This window comes from Siphateles boraxobius, unplaced genomic scaffold (assembly GCF_051911475.1).
Source record: "Siphateles boraxobius isolate OS27281-9 unplaced genomic scaffold, OSU_SipBor_1 41, whole genome shotgun sequence".
NCBI classification, from domain to species: Eukaryota; Metazoa; Chordata; class Actinopteri; order Cypriniformes; family Leuciscidae; genus Siphateles; species Siphateles boraxobius.
In genome coordinates, this window is record NW_027509042.1 from 18,348,653 (window position 1) to 18,369,206 (window position 20,554).

Consider the following 20,554-nt stretch of genomic DNA (forward strand, 5'->3'; position numbering starts at 1 on the left):
ATAATATGAAAATACAGTAGCGTAGTAGGCCTAACTATTCAGCTACAGTTATGCACAGCTCAAACATGAGGCAGTTTTATTTCTAATAAGAATATTTATTATTGCCAGCCACTTTAAACATTGTAAAAACACAGTTTGAATATTAACACTGCACTGTGCTACTTACTTTTTAACTAAAATTGTTCGGATTGAGCTGATCTGCAACGCGCCGGGAACTACGCTATCACGCTGAAAGGTCACACTCGATGTCGCCGGCGCAAGTAGCGCCCTATTGTTTACAAAGCGACTAATACAATTTGAACTATCCTCCTTCACACGGTCGCTTTGTAAAAGGTTGACAGTAAAAGAAAACAAACCGGGGCCTCGTTTGTCATTAGTCACGTGATTTTCACGTTAATAACACAAGCCTCGAATTGCGACTTCGTCTGGCATGCCCATTTTTTCTCGACACAAGCTCCGGCGCCTCGGTTCAAATGTCACAGGTGTGACCACTGCAGACTGTTTTCCATGATATATATGTCCTAGATTGGCAGTTTTTGTGCTTTTATATTCAATTGACGGTTTATATACAAAAATGGGTACAAGCTTCAACCCCCACACCCCCAGTCTCAAAATAGAGTGAGCACAGACAGCTATGAAAGCAAAAATTTAACAAGGCCTCCCTGTCACCACTGAGCTAATCTTACCGTTGAATGTGGGAAGGAAGGAGGAATGATTAAATACCAACACATCAGAACACCATTTCATGCCCTTGCCCTCAGCCTCTGAGCTGTCGCTTTATTAACACCATGTATAGGATGACTCCTGTAGATGACTCTCCTATGGCTTGCCACTCTTCTCGTTTGGAGAGAGAAAAAGAGATGGGTGTTTATAGTTTATACAAGTTTAGAGAGAGAGATTTTAATTTCCTTAAGTAGCCAAAGAAAACACACACCTTTATGAGATACAAGCTAAAAAGAACTAAAGACAGAGTATGATAAAACACACATTAAGTGTACAAACATTTTAGTCCAGATCAGTAAGCTATGATTGGCTAAAAGGGCTCTCCTCCGATTGGTTCCCTTTTTCAAATAACCAATTGGAGGAGAGCCCTTCTAACCAATCAGAGGCGAAAAAGGCGGTACCTTCCCCTACCATCCTGGGAAGAAAAACATTTGCCCCCGGGAGCAGTAAAATTGAAATCTGATTGGCTGATTAAATCTGACTGATTATCTGATTGGTTAAAGCAACGGTTTCTTTCCATTCATTTTAAGCTACAGGCGCCCGCACTGTCGATTCTGAAGGCCTCAAGGCAGATTTATTTTACCCTGGCAACACATGATGGCTGAAATATATCCAATATAATATATTGAATAAAAGTGCTAAATTAAATATATAATACTGGAAGCAGCGCAGCCAAGAGAAAAGCTGTGAGATTAAGCGAATGGACTATTGGGAATAATTTAATACTCATTCTTGGAAAAAATATTTTAAAGTTCAAGTCAGTGATTCTGATAGTGTTTAGGCCAGGGTCTAAATGTAACTTAATTAGAATAAAAAGTATATATATATATATATATATATATATATATATAATTTTTTTTTTTTTTTTACCTTGAATCAGAGTACAATTATTCAGTTTCATTTAATCATGTAAATTTTTCAAAGTGCTATTCCTCGTAAATTTTACAACCCTTTTCCAGTTAATGAATTCATTTTTACTTATGTGTTTGTTTGCTTGTTCATTTATTGCTGTAATATTTGTAATTTTTATTCTATTCATCCGCTTGCATTTAGTAATTTGTATCAGTCTAACTCATTGAAGTCCTGGATGCTGCAGTTCAAAATAAGTCTAAATCAAAACATCACAACGAAACAGTTCAACAAGTACAATACTCTACTTTCATAAGTATACTTTCATTTACTATTCATATAGTTCATATTTACTTTTTATAAGTATTTCTACTAAATATTTGGCATAGCAAATGTTTTTAACCAATATACCTTCCATTTCATTTATATCAACAGTTACGATAAACTCAACACATGTATTCACAAATGTAATTGCTAACAATTTATTTTTCTTTTGAAATGCTAATCATTCAGCATCATAAATAGAAATAAAATAAGACCATGAACAAATGGAAAAAACTTACTGTTCCTTCACTGTTGAAATTCTTAGTAACACTCCCATTCAACATGTCATTATATATGTTTTTTACATATTTCTGTCAAAAAATGTAGACATTTATGTTGACTGACTGGAATATCTAGAATGCTCATGATTAATAATGAATAAAGCTTCTCTCAACCTTCATACTGTTGTTCTATTGTGCCATCTAATAACAATCCACCCGGTTATGTTATTTTGTGTATATTTTTACAGTGATTCACTGAGGAAAAACTAACACAAAGTTACTAATTTCCACATTTTGAAAGGTTCCCTCTGAAATTTCAAATGGATTTGTAGAACAGCCATTTTTTTAGGATTAGTCAAAGAGACTTTCATGTTTTCTAAGCTGCATTTGTCTTTGGTTGAGAGTTATCAGCTATAGAAAACTCACCTTTTTTTCTTCATTCCTGCTTTTGAAGAGCTTTACTCCTGCTTTACTGTTAAATTATTTGTTCATTATTCAATCTTTATTCAAACAACCAAAACAGCCTAAAAAAATTATCATTTCTATTAATAATTTCTATTACTTGCATGAGCTCAAAGGAATTCTTGTTTGGCAAGTAATTTTGTTTTTCCTTGTAATGGAGAGATAACACTATGGAAAGCACTATATGTTGAAGAACTACATTCAGCAATCATATTTCTCATTTGCACAAACACTCATAGAATTAGGCTTCATTGTATCACATGATCTTTCACTGTCCCACATATGACAACATTAAACATCTTATATGACTCTAAAGGCTAAATGCCTTAAATATAAACAGTAATTGGATAAGTTGAGTTGATAATAGATTAAACAAATAGGCAGATGCAGTTTTTTGAGTGATCTCACTGTCTCTACAGAGGTATGCTACATCTTTTATTTTTTACATCCCTATGTGCCCATAAAGAACTGAGACGCCGTGTCCTCAATCACATGGACTGCTATCAGTCTGTCTATGGAGTAAACAACTCAAGCCAACAATAAGATTTAAACAGGAAAAATATAGTAGCTCACATAGTTCTGTTTTCATATGCAAACACACTGGCTACTTGAAAGCTTTGTCATATGTACATGCAAAAAGAAAGCGTTGTGGACGTAGTGGTTAACAAGGATGAAAACATTTTAATGTATCAGTTTCAGATTATAGACCGGAAACAAACAATATATTTAACATATAATGAAATGTGGAAGGTATACAAATCTCTATGAAGTTTTTCAAATGCCCAGATTTCACACACAGGCCACACACAAACACACTTGCAGTTTTCTGTTCTTACATTCTGCTGCAATTATTTTATTTTACTATGTAAATACAATTTATCACAATACAAATACATGAATGTATTGACATTTATGAAAAGAAGGTGCATAAATCACCTGGTTTGTGTAAGCTATCCATGTGTTATGCTTTCACTGTACATGGGGACTGATTTGCGTGACGATCTGGAAGGCTGTGTATAGTCATACACAAGATAAAAGACTCATGACTGTGATCACTTCAGATCTATTGGTGTACTAAAGTCCAGTTAAGGACTCAAACAATTTTTTTTCAAAAAGTGAAATATAACCTAAATGGAAAGTGCTGAACAAATGCTGATATTTACGTATCAATCTTTATGCATGTCATTAAATATTTTAGTAAGAATCATATATATATAGCCCTACCATTACATTATATGCTGTTGACTCGGTTGTTACGTTTATATTGTTGTTTTTGTTCTTTAATGTTTACTTTTTGTTTGCCTGAAAACTATGAACATATTATTGTTGGTAACATGCCGTTTTTATAGGAGTACAATAATATAATAATAATAATAATAATAATAATAATATAATTTACATTATTTAAATTATTATTAACTGTCAAATGCATGACAGCTGGTCATGTGATGTCAACATGGCTACGCCCATAGAGATTACTCGTTACGTGTAGAACAATGTAGCTTTTCTAGAAATCTTTATTTTATGTGAGTGTACATCTTTTTAATCTTTCTTCTCAAAAGTCATGCTCAATTTCATTTGAAAAAAAAAATACATTTCACTGAGTGCACCACTGACATAGTGACAATGTGGTGTAGCTCACCTCATATCCGCTGGGTGTCTGTCTCGAGTGAACTCGTGAGCGCTGTTTATATGAGCGCGCACACGACGCGCGCACGGCTAGAGAAACAGCAGCAGGATGGCGAGCAAGGACACAACACAGAGTTCCCCACATCCAACACGAACAAAATCATCATGTGTTGGACTTTTGCGCCTTTTATTTATTGCATTTATTCACGTGGCACAGGCGAACAAACAAGGTAACCTCCTGAAACGCGCCGTGTGTTTTTCAGCTGTTTTTCGGCAGTGTTTATGGGTTGTAACGTTATGTATACCGCGGCTCCACTGCAAGCTAATGACTGTTAGCTTCCAGCCTTAGCGCGTCAGGGAACACAATAAAGTATGTAGTCATGTCTTATCCACAATGTTGAATTCGCAGTTCTGGGTTAGATGACATGCGACTGCTCTGATTGTTTTTATTTTCTTTACGTAAAGCTTCCGGATAATAGTGTTCAGAGACATTAGTTTAGCTTAAGTATTTAAGCTAACAGGCTTAGTCATATTACATTAGCTATCACAGTAAACCTGTCTGAAGTTACTCTCAAAACGAAACTAAACAATGGCTAAAGTTAATGTGTTACAGAACTCAAACCTGTCAAGGATAGGGTTTATCCTTTATAATAACACGTTTAATGAATCTGTAGCCTACATGGCTGACTACTTATTAACCGTTTTAGCTAATGTGGGTTTGGTACTAAACGGCTAAGTTTTACCCTGTAAATAACGTTCATGATGTTTTATACATTAAAAGATCGTTTAGCAGCTTCATGTGGGTAAATTAGAGGAAGGTCGCAAATAAAGTGTTAATGTGAGAGTTTCGTTTCTGAGGCCCAGTCTGTCAGTGACATGTCAACTAACTCAGAGAGGGAGGAGTTGACTGCATACTGCAAGTTGATGCAAGTTTTTAGGATATATCTTCTTGTTGCATCAAGCAAAGTTAAATACAGTAGCATTGCATGTTACTGGTTGTGAGCAGTAATTTGTTGTTAAGCAGTTTGTCATATTGAAATTGAGTTGTCTGATTGCGTTTGATGGTTGGAGCATACTGAATTAAATTAGAGGTTCTCAGAAATTACACTAAAAAATCTTATCCAAGTGCAGAACGCTTGCAGTGGTTGCAAATGAAATAGTAAGCAGTGCACTCTGGCACAATCATCAAACCCTTAGACGGGGCAGATGACCCAGTAAATACCAGAGCTGCAACCAATTTTTTTTGTTTTTGTGCCTGTATTGAAATGACACTGAATGTCAATAGACAATTTAAAAGATAGTTACCCAAAAATGAAAATTCTGTAATTGTTTACCCGTCCTATTGTCGTGAGTAAACCACAAAATAAATATTTTGAAGGATGTTGGTAACTAAATAGTTTTGGCGACCAAAATCAAGTCATACAGGGTGATATGAGAATAGATAATGGATGACAGAATTTTCCTTTTTGTGTGAACTTTTCCTTTGAAGGACTTGTCAGTAGTCAGTGAACGACCATTGTGGGCTTTTCATTGTCCAACATCAATGTCTATAGAATATTTTGACTCGTGCACACTGCACAGTACGTAATAATGACTTATTTTACACAATACTCAAGCAATTTCCCTACAAAGGCAAAACGCTGTTACACATTTTGTCAAAAGGAAGTTAGACTCTTGGTCTGTGATTTGTTCTGTGGTACAGGTTTGGATCTGCTATTGGGGAACTTAATATCAAATCAGTTTGATCAAAAAGACATTTCAGCCATTTTCCTTTATTCTAGTTTTGTCATAGATGCTGCTTTTTCGGGGTAGAATCATCCATTGTCAAGATTGTCTGTGGATTTTGTGACGGACACTGGGAGTAAACCCAGGGAGGCAAAACATATTGAACGATTAATTGCCCTGGCCGATTGATCACTCTATAACTACTACTAGTTAGGGACAGCAAAAACACACCATGCTCCGACTCATGCTTTAGCCCTGTAGATCAATGAAGGGCACGATCTTTGCCTTTCAGAGAAGACATGTCTCTCTTATCCATAATCCCTGGCTTACTCTGCTTCTTTTGCCTGGGCACTGGGGCAATCCAAATGTCGTTTTAGAGCTTTAATGTGCATTTGCTCTTTTGTGATTATAGTTTCTATTATTGGTTCTGTCTGTGGTTTTTGTCAGAAATTTTGCGAAGGATATGCTATTTTTTTACATATTGTGAGCAAAGAGACATGATAAAATAATCTACAGCTTTGAATGAGATATCCAATTCTTAAAAAGTCAGTTATCAGTCATTGCGTTTGTAAGTACAGTGTTTTATTGTCATTGTGAAACACTTATAGTCTAAGCCAAGTGACAGAGTAATAAACCTATTACTCACTTTTTTTTGTTGAAAGTTTCTAAATGGACCTAATAGCTACAAAGAGGCTGATCAGGCCACACAGAGGCTTGAGCAGATGGGTTAGAGCTCTTCGGGAAGCATGTGTGAGTTAAGTGTTCTCACTCTTCCCTGGGAATGAATGCACCACTATTTAATTTACTGTGTCAACCCAGTTATTGACTGAAGAGACTCGCTGAGCACATTGAGTGTATTTTTTTTCCTTTTATTTCAAGGAGGAATGTGTTTAACCCTTTGGCTTATTATCTTCATAATGAGACAATAATCCAGTTGTTAGTGACATCACACTAGGCATGTGTCAGTAAAGCAATGACTGTAAATCTTTGTAATGACAATCGTGTGTGTGTGTGTGTTTGGTAGGGGTGTAACAGTTCAAATTACTCATGGTTAGTTTTTTATCATGATTTATCATGGTTTGGTATGTGGTATGTACAGGGGGGAAAAGGGACTACTGTCAAATAAAAAATAAAGAAAATAAACAAATAATCAAACTACAAGGAATATCACAAATAAATAATTTTCATATTGCATTTTTTTTATATTAAAATTTAAAGCAAATACTGGTAAAAATTACCAACAACAATCACATTCAGAAAGAAACACTTTATGGCATACATAGATACCATAAAACATACTTTGACAGATGTTAGCATGTCAAAAAACACAGGTTTGATCAGCATTACCTATCTAATCCGTGAGGATATTTAGGCTGATCACATAGCGCTGAAAAGACTAATCCAGTGCTAATCCATTACTCCACATCTTTCTTAAACCGCATCAAAGCAAGTGTGGCAAACAGGCAAATGTGTCAGTAAGTAGCCGAAACAAGAAATGATGGGCCATGGTGGGTAAATTCAGCTTTTTTTGCAATATCCAGTGCCTTCAGCTGGATGACGGCTCTGGTTATGGGCAGCCACAGCCCCTCATTTACTTTTTCGCTAGGCTACGTACTGGCACACTTGGCTGCATATTCTTCGAAGCTGCCACTTTTATCGCAATAAGTTGGTATATTGGTACTTTTACGTTTCTGTTACTGTTAGCATTTTTAAGACTGTCTTTTTATGCTCGCCATCTAACATTACACTCTGACACACTGTATTTCTTGGCTTCTCAATGAGAGTTTGACTCCGCAGTGTTTATCAGTCCTGGCCTGGATGGAACACTCGTTTTACTCATATTTGGCGCTCCCTAATTGTTGCGGGTGTATTATTGACATATAAAAGTTTAGACCCCAAATATAAGACGACCCTATTTTTTCGGATGAATTTCCAAGAAAAAAAAACATTTTTGTTATATTTGGTACAATACGATATGTTTTTACATATATATATATATATATATATACAGGTCATTCTCAAAAAATTTGCATATTGTGATAAAGTTCATTATTTTCCATAATGTAATGATAAAAATTAAACTTTCATATATTTTAGATTCATTGCACACCAACTGAAATATTTCAGGTCTTTTATTATTTTAATACTGATGATTTTGGCATACAGCTCATGAAAACCCAAAATTCATATCTCAAAAAATTAGCATATCATGAAAAGGGTCTCTAAACGAGCTATTAACCTAATCATCTGAATTAACTAACTCTAAACACCTGCAAAAGATTCCTGAGGCTTTTAAAAACTCCCAGCTTGTTTCATTACTCAAAACCGCAATCATGGGTAAGACTGCTGACCTGACTGCTGTCCAGAAGGCCATCATTGACACCCTAAAGCAAGAGGGTAAGACACAAAGAAATGTCTGAACAAATAGGCTGTTCCCAGAGTGCTGTATCAAGGCACCTCAGTGGGAAGTCTGTGGGAAGGAAAAAGTGTGGCAAAAAACGCTGCACAACGAGAAGAGTTGACCGGACCCTGAGGAAGATTGTGGAGAAGGACCGATTCCAGACCTTGGGGGACCTGCGGAAGCAGTGGACTGAGTCTGGAGTAGAAACATCCAGAGCCACCGTGCACAGGCGTGTGCAGGAAATGGGCTACAGGTGCCGCATTCCCCAGGTCAAGCCACTTTTGAACCAGAAACAGCGGCAGAAGCGCCTGACCTGGGCTACAGAGAAGCAGCACTGGACTGTTGCTCAGTGGTCCAAAGTACTTTTTTCGGATGAAAGCAAATTTTGCATGTCATTCGGAAATCAAGGTGCCAGAGTCTGGAGGAAGACTGGGGAGAAGGAAATGCCAAAATGCCTGAAGTCCAGTGTCAAGTACCCACAGTCAGTGATGGTCTGGGGTGCCATGTCAGCTGCTGGTGTTGGTCCACTGTGTTTTATCAAGGGCAGGGTCAATGCAGCTAGCTATCAGGAGATTTTGGAGCACTTCATGCTTCCATCTGCTGAAAAGCTTTATGGCGATGATTTCATTTTTCAGCACGACCTGGCACCTGCTCACAGTGCCAAAACCACTGGTAAATGGTTTACTGACCATGGTATTACTGTGCTCAATTGGCCTGCCAACTCTCCTGACCTGAACCCCATAGAGAATCTGTGGGATATTGTGAAGAGAAAGTTGAGAGACGCAAGACCCAACACTCTGGATGAGCTTAAGGCCGCTATTGAAGCATCCTTGGCCTCCATAACACCTCAGCAGTGCCACAGGCTGATTGCCTCCATGCCACGCCGCATTGAAGCAGTCATTTCTGCAAAAGGATTTCCGACCAAGTATTAAGTGCATAACAGAACATAATTATTTGAAGGTTACCATTTTTTTTTTGTATTAAAAACACTTCTTTTATTGGTCGGATGAAATACGCTAATTTTTTGAGATAGGAATTTAGGGTTTTCATGAGCTGTATGCCAAAATCATCAGTATTGAAACAATAAAAGACCTGAAATATTTCAGTTGGTGTGCAATGAATCTAAAATATATGAAAGTTTAATTTTTATCATTACATTATGGAAAATAATGAACTTTATCACAATATGCTAATTTTTTGAGAAGGACCTGTATATATTTAAAGCTCCATTTTCAAAGTTCAGTAGCTACTTCAGTATCTGGTTTATCTTGACATGGTTTATATCTTGACCTTTTATCTTCTTGTGACATGTGGGTTCAGCAGTTATAGCTGTTAAAATAGCAGAATGTGTGTCCAGATGTCAGCATGTGAAAATTGTGGAATATCTAAATGTGAAAAATAAAACCTCTTTCTATCAAGGTCTTGGTTTAACAGATGCCTGAGAAAGGGAAATGGTTGATGCTCTATCTAGAGATGTTCAATTGCTGTTGCATAATTCTGTTCATGTGTGCAAAAGCACATAGTGTTCTAACTTTTCAAGGCCTATGATCTCACACAATGTTAGGGTATCGTTGAGCATTGAAATGTTTAAATGTTCTGTCATTGATTCGCCTGCTTCAGTTTCTTTCCAGTGCTGATTGAGTAAAATATCAGTCAGTGTCATATACAATGACCTGAACTACAGTTATTCATAGGTTTGTCTAAAAGGAATTCATCAAAGGTGTGTGTACATGACCAAGAATTATTTTCCGGAGTAGCGTGTTGTTTTTGCTCGTTCAGTAGCAGCTCACTCCCTCCAACTGTCTCTCTACAAAGCCAATAGTGAAGGGTCTGACACACATTCCTCATAATACAACATCCATGATTGTCTTCTGGTATTTAAAACGTATGTGCAGAAGCCACCTTTGTTGAAAAGGAACACAAGAGAAGCCTTAGGTAGATTTGTTTGTCATCCCTTTGAATGGTGTGGTATTGTTAGCATGTTTGACCAAGCATCAGATTAAGAACTGAGATTTCCATGGACTTCCACTACAAGCTTTATGTATACTATATAAAGCGCAATGCAAATTGATTAAATAATGTGTTTTTACCTTAATAAAGGTATACAAGGAGACATTTAGAAGTAAAATTATATATATTATACATGTCACTAATTGCTGAAGCTTTTATCACAGTATATGGTATTATCACGGTAATGAATTAGCCTAACTTACAAAAATGGTTTACCGTAATAACTTTTTCTTCTTATTAAAAAAAACTCAAAAACAATTTAAATACAATAAAACAATGCACACAAATATATAAAGAAAGATTCAGAACATTTTCAGTCAATATCTAGGCCATGTGTTAATCTAGATTAAAATGTAAACATGTTTAAGTTTGAAAATAAGTAAGGGATAATCCACAGCCAGCTGGCATTAAACGATTTTAATTTATGACGTGGAGGCAAAGAACTGCCCAATATTTTACCGAAAGATTAAAACTGATGGTTATTTTCGTCAGTTACCGCTCGTTAGATCTTTATTTGAATGAGTGAATTATAGCATTTATTTGAATTAATTATTGAGAGAGAGAGAATGCATAGTTTGCATACCTGCGTCTGTTCAGCGCCTCTCTTTACATTTACAACAAAGATGTTTCGTGAATACGGTAGGGTTGGGCGATGTCTACCAATTTGGTATCAGACGATGTCTACAGTGAAACATCGCGATGGATGATGATATCGGGAGGGGGTAACATTCTCATTTTCCACTAGATATTTTCCTCTATATCTCATCAGCAATTTCGATTTCGGCAAACTCTGCAGCAGCTGAGCACTAAGGAGCGAATGTACAGTGACGTGACATGCCAGATTCAAAATGTGCTTTCGCGCTATGACTGGCGCTAAGCCAAAGACGGACGCGCTCAGTGCTTGTCATAGGCTAAGTTATATCACAACTGTTCAGTGCTTTTAACCAGATAATGTTTATTTTAGATTTCAGACATTTAAATGCATATAATTTATAGCAAAACAATACATTTATAGTTTGTAAAATACACAATGGTGTCTATGGAAGCAGCAATAACAAACCATTCAAATATATTTGCTGATGGTTTTTATTCATATCAGACACACAGTGTAAATATCTATAAAGTCAACTCTATTTTTCTCCCAGTTCACCGGCCACTGTAATGTATTTTGGGAGAAACTGATGAATTCACGCGCTCTAATAAATCCAACAGACCGGAATCTCTGAACTGCGGCCCAAACAAACATGATGACGCCCATCTCACGTTACAGATCAAGATCATTTATAATCATATTTTTAACAACAACAAAACAAACTCACTTACACATATTTGAGAATCGGAATAGAATATAGTTGGTGACATGGTAAGCAAGTTTGTTAATATTTATAAATAAAAGCGCTTCATCTTTCATACTGCACTATTTTGGCTGTGGTGAATCACGTACCAAGCATGAAGCGTCACCATGGAAACGTGTGTGTGTGTGTGTGTGTGTGTGTGTGTGTGTGTGTGTGGGGGGGGGGGGGCTTCGCAATGCCGGCTAAACATTGTGATGTCTGTCAGCCATCACGATGGATGATAATATCGTCCATCGGCCCAACCCTAGAATACGGCCCCAGTGAGTGATTTTTTTTTTCTCTTTGTCCTTTAATTAACATTAAAAATAAAGACAGCAGCAGATTCATTAGGATGCTGTCACTTTAAGAACTGCACGCCTGGATCCAATTACACATGCATTTTATTTATCAACTGTTTACGTTCCCTTGAATTTCGTACTCTTTTGTGTGTTGCGCTTGAATATTTAAATTGGCAAGGCTTAAAAACACATGCAAATGATAAACTTTTGTGACGATAGACAGTTCATTTAACTGTCCCGAGCTTCATATTTGCTGACCCAGGGCCGTCGGGCAGTCCTTATTGTTGAGCCCTGGGAGTTGTAATATAGGTACTATGGAAAACATATGGAGTCTTTTTGTGATCTATTTAAAATCCCCTTGACATCAGTTTCTTGGCAAAAATTGTACTAAGTAACAACCACACCGCTAAATGCAGCAATACATAGTCAATATTGAAGTATTCAAGTAAACAACTGTCACATTATCAGATTTTTGCATGCTTGTTGATGGTATATTTCGACATTCCTATTTTTGTATTAGGCTAAATAATGCAGCCCACAGTAATCGGTTGATATTGTTCTTGCCCAAATCTAAAATGATGGGAATTGGTCCATTTGACACTTGACTGAAGATTAAATTGATGTATGTAGATGAAATGGACACCACAACATGATGTGGTGTGGAAAGTGATGCATGTTTTCTGTACCCCTGAAAGTGTATATGAGGGATGTTTTGAGCTTTATGAGCGTGACCAGCTTCTATCACTATAGACTTCACTAGAGTTACAGAACTGCACACTAAAAATAGCACTGCAAGTACACTGACATGAAGCCGAATATGAGATCTTGGCAGCTCTGGGAGGACTTTACTTTTACCATCTGTTAATCTGTTAAAAAAATAATAATGCTCCTGCTCTAAGAACTTTAATGTCACGTTTTAGTGTAAGCAGTTAAGCACAAGAAGAATTTCATTAGCTATTAGCTAACAATATATAACAGTATATTGCTAAGTGTTCACTCACAATTTTACGTTTGGGTTAACTTTATTCTGTGTCCATTTTTGTGCATTTACTGTCATCAGTGGTTGCTTTCCTGTTTGAAGGAAATTGATGATATATTGATTGTGATGAAGATACTCACTTCAAACATCTGAAAGCAGACTGAGGTAAACTTCATGTTGACCACATACATTTCTGAAATTTCTATTTCTTTTTTGCTGTTTCCTGGCCTCAAAACTTGTTTCCAGGAAGCTGTGGCAACTATAGCTTCTCTTACAAAGTAGCGCATGAGACAGTGAAACTATATGGTTCTCCACACTCCTTAATCAAGAGCTCACTTGAGACACATCCAGACAGTGAATGATCGTAAAATGACTGTAATGATTCCCTGTCTCTTCAGTCCTTTGTGTTCCCTGATGGGTAATTGTCTCCAAATCTGATACACCCCCAGAGAGCCACTTGCACACACTGCATCAACATGTATGGCATTGTTTGCTGATATTCAAACCTCATGGGAATTTGCTCTGTCTGTCTACAGCTTTCATACAGTCAGACAACATCCTGGAGGTACTACACTTTGGGGAAGGAGGCCTCTTGCAGGTACGTTTTTGTGACTGCGATAGCTGATAGCATGAAGCTTGTATTGCAGTTTAAAGGCCACAGGAAAATCCTCAAATACCATTTTTTTGGGTTGAACTGTGAATACATTAAATACTACAAACCCTGATGTTGTGAATAAATGACAAACAAATTTGATCATGATTAGTGGATGAGTACCGAGCCCCGTGGTGGTGGAAAAAACGTAGGATGGGAGATCCTTTTTTTTCAAATCTTTTTTGTTCCCCCGAGAAACTTCAGTTCCCTTGGAAAACATTTGCGTTCCCTCGCAAAACTTTTGCATTCCCTCTCAAAATTATTTGCGTTCCCTCGCAAAACTTTTGTGTTCCTTCGCAAAGATATTTGTTTTCCCACGCAAAACCTGTTGTGAGCTCGGACAGACACTTCCTGTTTAATGTCCCGCTGGCAGTGCTTCAGAGATCCGTAGCGTTTCATAGTGTTTGAACTTGGTTGGACTCAAATATAGAGCAATGCGGTCAGTGCTTAACTCAAGGATTTCACTGAAGTTGGCAATATATTCACATAGGGTATTCGAAGTTACCGGATATCCCTTAGCTAAACGTTGTTAAAACACAAACGACACCTATTTACAATCACAGTAACCAACGAGCTACAACCCAATTTTTTTCAAAACGAGCGTCATAATATAAATTTGTCTCTAAACAGCCGATTGAGAGACAAGTCAGAATAAGGGGCCGTCTGCAAAGTGCAAATCCCCAAACCCTTCTGCACATTTTATATTATTAAACATATTCAAAATAGCTTCACTGTGACACACTGTACTGTCACCAAATTCAGTTCATAGTCATACATCACTGCTCTCCTGCTGGTTATACTACAATACCTAGTTTGATAAAAATGCTTATTTTTTATGATTATTTTTTATGAAACTAAATCAACAACTTCACCCTTTTTTAGAAAAAATATTCAATAACTTCACACTGTTATACAGCGTAATGCCATCAAATTCAGTAATCAAATATAAAGCAAAAGCTATGGTTGTATCTATTATTTTAGCTGCTTACGGTACCAATATAATTTGTGTAAAGAATAGGCCTACTTATTTTTTATGTGCAATTATTTCCCAAACTAAGTGTTGTATAAACCAACATTAGAGCAGTGATGTGTGAACTAAATTTGGTGTTTTACAGTGGAGTTATTGAATATTTTTCATAATATAGAATGTGGAAAAGCAGTGTAGTATGACCAGTGGGACACCATTGATGTGTAAACTGAATTGGGTGGCACTACAGTTTGTAACATTGAAGTTAATGACTGTTTTTGTAATCACGTTTATTGGGTTATATTGCACTTAGCAGACAGTCCCTTCGGACTTGTCTCTCAGCTGCCTGCTCATAGAGATCCTATATTATAAAGCTAGTTTTGAGGGAAATTTCATTTTAGCTCTACGTTACTGTGATTGTAAATAAGTATAATTTTTGTTTTAACAACGTTTAGCTCAGGAGTTATTGATCTGAGAAGTTCGAATCTGTGAATATATATATATATATATATATATATATATATATATATATATATATATATATATATATATATATATCCACATTGAGTTAAGCACTGACCGCATTTCTTTATATTTGAGTCCAAGTTCAAACACTATGAAACGCTCCATTAACTACAGATCTATGAAATACTGCCAGCGGGACATTAAAAAGAAAGTGTCTGTCCGAGCTCTCAACAGGTTTTGTGAGGGAACGCTAAAGTTTTGCGAGGGAATGCAAAGTGTCTAGGGGGAACGCAAAAGATGAAGAAAAAAAAATTCTCCCATCACAAATTTTTTCCACCACCACGTCCCTTTAGGGGCTCCGTAGAGACTGGAAAGGTAGTGAAACAATCCACAGAACTATTTGATAAAAAAAAAAAAGGAAGGTGCTAATCACTTAAATCCGAGTTTTGTTCACAGAGCAACAACTGTGGAAAAAAACTGAAATACTGTATCTGTCAACTGTGAAATTTTTTGACACTGTTGCAGAGTTACAGGAATTGTTTATCCAAAAATGAAAATCATCCCGTCAATGTACTCACCCTCAAGCCATCCTAGGTGTATATGACTTTGTTCTTTGAACACAGTTGGAGTTATATTCATTAATATCCTGGCTCTTCCCTGCTTTGCAATGACATTGAATTGTGCCCCATTTTTTGAAGCTCCAAAAAGCGCATCCATCCATCATAAATGTAATCCATGTGACTCCAGTGGGTAAATAAATGCCTTCTGAACCAATGGGGTTTTATAAGAAAAAGTATTCATATTAAACTATATTTTAACTATGAACTATAATCAATGGCTTTCGTCAATGGCCGTATGTAAAAAAAAACAGACTTCTGTAAGAAAGACTGACACATCCACATAATAATTACCTGAATTGAATGAAAATTGTGAAATACCACTTTTTGTGATACTCCAGTTGTCCATAATTTAGTTTTTACACAATGTTGATGATAGCTTAGCAAAATCTTCATCTAATTTTATATCTGATTAAGGGTGTGTTTTACACTTGGCATGTTTGGTTTGATTAAAATTAACCCTGTGTGAACGCTACCATCTGAACCCTGGTGCGCAACAAACAAGCGGGACAAGACCACTGAAAAGATGAGTCTCTGTTCACTTCCAAACAAACCTGGTGCGGTTCAAATTAAATATATACGCAACACGGACATGTAAAAAACATGTATACAAACCAAAAAACGGAACGTGTCTCAAGATGCAACCCTAAAAAGGACAGAATGCTCAAGCGTATCAGTTTTTTCCTCGTCATAGTCGCAATGTTGCCCATCACAGTTCGGTACTGGTATCAAAACGATACTCGGTTACTAATGTAACCTCGGTTCTCTCTAGAGAGGGGACGAGTATTGCGTGAGTTTAGCTTACGCTACGGAAAGATTAATCTTCTCGAGATATTGAAGCCAAAAAAAATTATCCTTAATTTTGTATTCATTGTCAACGCAGTGCAGCAGCTAGCAGGCCTAGAGCAGGCCATCTCGCGTGCTCATTGGCTGCCCTGCGGGCAACTGCTGCAGCCTACCAGTGAGGGCGCTCGCGCCTTCATACCGCCAGAATGGGCGTGGCTTAGCGTATAAAAGTAGGGGCTGTAGGCTGAATTCCCTGGTTTTTCGTCGACTGAAGCGAAGTCGCTCGTGGCGCGAGCACGGCCGGTTACGCAATACTCGTTCCCTCTCTAGAGAGAACCGAGGTTACGTTAGTAACCGAGTATCGTTCTCTTACGAGAGGTTGTCTTGTATCGCCTAAGTTTAGCTTACGCTACGGGAACACTGTCAACGCCGTGCGCGCCAAGCATCCACCATGAGACCCTGAACTTTCAGGGGAACCCCATAAGTGGAAAAAATAAGGTGGCCAGCCATGCGGGCCATCACTTGTACATAAGCACACATAGGGAATACAGAGCAGCGCGCCGGTCTGTGTAGGCACATGGCACATACCCTACTAGTGCAGCTCAACCAGGAGAGCTGAGTCACGTGAGAGTGATCTGAGCAGGAAGATCTGGGCAGAATACACCTCTCTTCCAAACTGACAAAAGTTTAGCCTGCAAGGCAGGAACTTCTAGGTTATAAAACCTGACAAAGGTAGACGGAGAGCTCCAGCCCGTCGCTACACATATGTCATGGATAGAAATCCCACTGGACCACGCCCACGACGAGGCCACGCCTCTCGTGGAATGAGCCCTGATGCCCAGAGGGCATTGCAGACCTTTTGATGCGTAAGCAGCTGCTATAGCGCCCACTATCCATCTGGACAGGCTCTGTTTCGAGGAGGCGATACCCTTGGTGCGCCCACCAACGAAACAAAAAGCTGTTCCGAACGCCTGAAGGAGGCGGAGCGCGTAATGTAAAATCTCAGCGCCCTGACAGGGCAGAGGAGATTCACTTCACCTTCGCTGTCAGATGCTGGCAGAGCTGACAGCAAAATAACTTGCGCTCTGAATGGAGCGCCCATCACTTTAGGAACATAGCCAGGATGTCTATGATGTCTAGTCTGAGGATGACTTTAGAGTCATTTGGCCCGAACTCAATACACGAAGCGCTGACAGACACCGCATGCAGGTCCCCCACACGTTTTACTGACGACAGTGCAGTCAGAAAGACTGTTTTCAGTGATAGATATTTCAACCCCACGGAGTCTAGTGGTTCAAATGGAAAGGCTTTCAGGGCCTCGAGGACCAATGAAAGATCCCTCATAGGAACCGACGGGGGGCGCGGCGGGTTCATCCTTCTAGCTCCTCTAAGGAAGCGGATGACCAACTCATGTCTTCCCAGTGACTGGCCGTGCGTCGATTCTGCGAACGCTGCCACGGCCGCCACGTATACTTTGAGCGTGGATGGGGACCTCCCCTTATCCAACAGCTCTTGTAGGAAGGTGAGCAGATGCGCCACCCCGCATGTCCGTGGCTCCAGACCTCTGTCGGTGCACCATCCTGAGAACACCGACCATTTAGACGCGTAGAGCCTTCTCTTGGAAGGAGCTCTAGACTGCGTGATCGTGTTCATCACTCCTTCTGGCAGGGCAACGAGTACCCGTTGATCAACCATGCGTGCAGAGACCAGCGCTCTGGATGGGGATGCCAGATTGCGCCGCGAGCCTGAGAGAGGAGATCTGCCCTCACCGGAATCGGCCACGGAGCTGTAAGTGACAGCCGTGCTAGTTCCGGGAACCAAATCTGATTCTCCCAACGCGGGGCTATGAGGAGCACAGAGTGGCGGGTTTCCCTTATTCTCTTGATCACCTGTGGTAACAGAGAGACCGGAGGGAAAGCATATAGCTGGAGGCTGGGCCAAACTTGGGCCAGCGAGTTCTCGTCCTTCGAGAAGAACGTCGGGCATTGATCGTTGTCTTTTTACGCAAATAGGTCGACTTCCAATCTGCCGAATAGGCGCCACAGCTTCTAGACCGTTTGGGGGTGCAGGGAACTTTCCCCTGGGGGAACATTGTCCCTGGACAGTTTGTCTGGGCCGTCGTTCAAATGGCCAGGCACATGCGTCGCCCTCAGCGAACGCAGGTGCATCTGAGACCAAATAAGGAGGCGTTCCGTCAGATTGCAGAGATTTCTGGATCTGACACCGCCCTGACGGGTTTACATAGGATACCACAGACATGTTGTCCGAGCGGACAAGAACATGTTGGTACTGTATGAACGGGAGCAAGCGCTTCAGCGCGTTCTCGACCGCTATCATTTCCAGACAGTTTATGTGAAAACACTTCTCTTGGTCTGACCACTGGCCGAAGACCGGTCTGCCCTCGAACAGCACGCCCCAACCCGAGTTGGACGCGTCTGTCGAAATGACTTTCCGATTAGAGATGGTTCCCATCATCACTCCCTGCTGGTACCAGTCGGCTACTAACCAGGGCTGCAGAGCCACTATGCAGGTCTGAGTCACTCTGATTTTCTTGATGCCAGAAACCCAGGCTCGGCGGGACGCGCCAGCGTTCAACCAGCTTTGAAACGGGCGCATGCGCAGTAGGCCCAGCTGAAGCACCGCTGCAGCTGATGCCATACAGCCCAACATCCTTTGAAATGTTTTCGAAGGGAGAAAGCTGCCCTTCTGGAAAGATGCGGCTAGGTGGCGAACACGGCGCGCGCTCTGTGTCGATAAACGAGCCGTCATAGTCACCGAGTCCAGTTCTATTCCTAAAAAGGAAATTGACTGGCTGGGCAGTAATGAGCTCTTGGTCCAGTTGACCGTGAGATCCAAGCTTTCCAGGTGACTGAGAAGCACTGTTCTGTGAGATAGCAGTTCTGTCTCTGACTGTGCCAATATCAGCCAATCGTCCAGATAGTTCATTATTCGCAGCCCCTGACTTCTCAGGGGGGCGAGCGCCGCGCCCATGCACTTCGTAAATGTACAGGGTGCTAGGGACAGGCCGGACGGCAGGACGGTGTATTGATATACCTGACCGTCGAAGGCGAATCTCAAAAATTGCCTGTGACGGGGTATTATCTGAATCTGAAAATAGGCATCCTTCAGATCTAGAGAAATAAACCAGTCCCTCGGGGCGAACGTGCGCGAGGATTTTCCTGGTCGTAAGCATTTTGAACGGTCTTTTCGGAAGCACTTTGTTCAAATGTCTCAGATCTAGGATAGGTCTGAAGGCTCCGTCCTTCTTGGGTACGAGAAAATATCGGCTGTAAAAACCTGAATCGCTCAGAGAAGGCGGCACCTTTTCTATAGCCCCTTTGCACAGCAGCTTTGCTATTTCTGCGTGAAGTAGGTGTGCTACTTCCGCATTCACTATCGTCGCGGTCCGGGCTTGAAAGCGCGGGGGACGGCAGATGAATTGAAGTATATAGCCCTGCTTTGTTGTGCTCAGCACCCATTCTGAAATCCCTGGGATAGTTTCCCACGCATTCTTTTTTTTACTTTTTGACGCGCGAGCAGCGCTCCGGGCGGAAAAGCTTCCTGTAAGCGTGAGCGCTTGTGCGCGGGCACGAGACTTACAAGTGTATTTGACGCACCGATCATAATGGATGGGGAGCGTCTTATTAATGCCCTGCATTTTGTGATAACACCTAAACGCGCGGGTGGAGCCAGGGGGGGTTTGTGTTAGCAAGCGTGAACGCTCTCTGGCGGGCACGAGACTTACATTCATAACCTGCTTTTTTTTTTTTTATCGTGTAACAGAGCGGGCAGATAGTGGGCACAGACCTGTGGACACATTTCTTACATTCAACACTCGAGCGGCTTTTCTGCGCTTTATGAGAGTGTGCAGAGTGGGCTCTGCATGACGCGCGAACGGCGACGCGAGGGCGGGGTAGCTCTCTTGTAACGTAAAGAGAGCTAGCCGCGTGCTCGTTGGTCGAGCAGAACTGTGTACAAATTTCTGCTCTTACCACACATCCAGTACGTCGCGTATGTGGATGCCCGTCCGGGTCATGCAGAGAGCTCGAGAGGGCTCTGCATGACGCACGAATGGCGACGCGAGGGCGGGTAGCTCTCCTGTAACGTAAAG

At 40.0% G+C, this 20,554-nt stretch overlaps 1 protein-coding gene across 2 annotated transcripts in view; it reads left to right on the forward strand.

Annotated features, from left to right (window-relative positions):
• The first annotated feature begins 4,230 nt into the window (after positions 1 to 4,230).
• Positions 4,231 to 20,554, forward strand: part of tmem131 (transmembrane protein 131) — a 45,924-nt gene continuing 29,600 nt past the window's right edge. For both annotated transcript variants that reach the window (XM_077198794.1, XM_077198795.1), the window contains exons 1-2: positions 4,231 to 4,438; positions 13,493 to 13,554. In XM_077198794.1, coding sequence (XP_077054909.1) covers positions 4,318 to 4,438; positions 13,493 to 13,554 — 183 coding nt within the window. In that variant the 5' untranslated portion in view covers positions 4,231 to 4,317. The remainder of the gene's footprint in view (positions 4,439 to 13,492; positions 13,555 to 20,554) is intronic.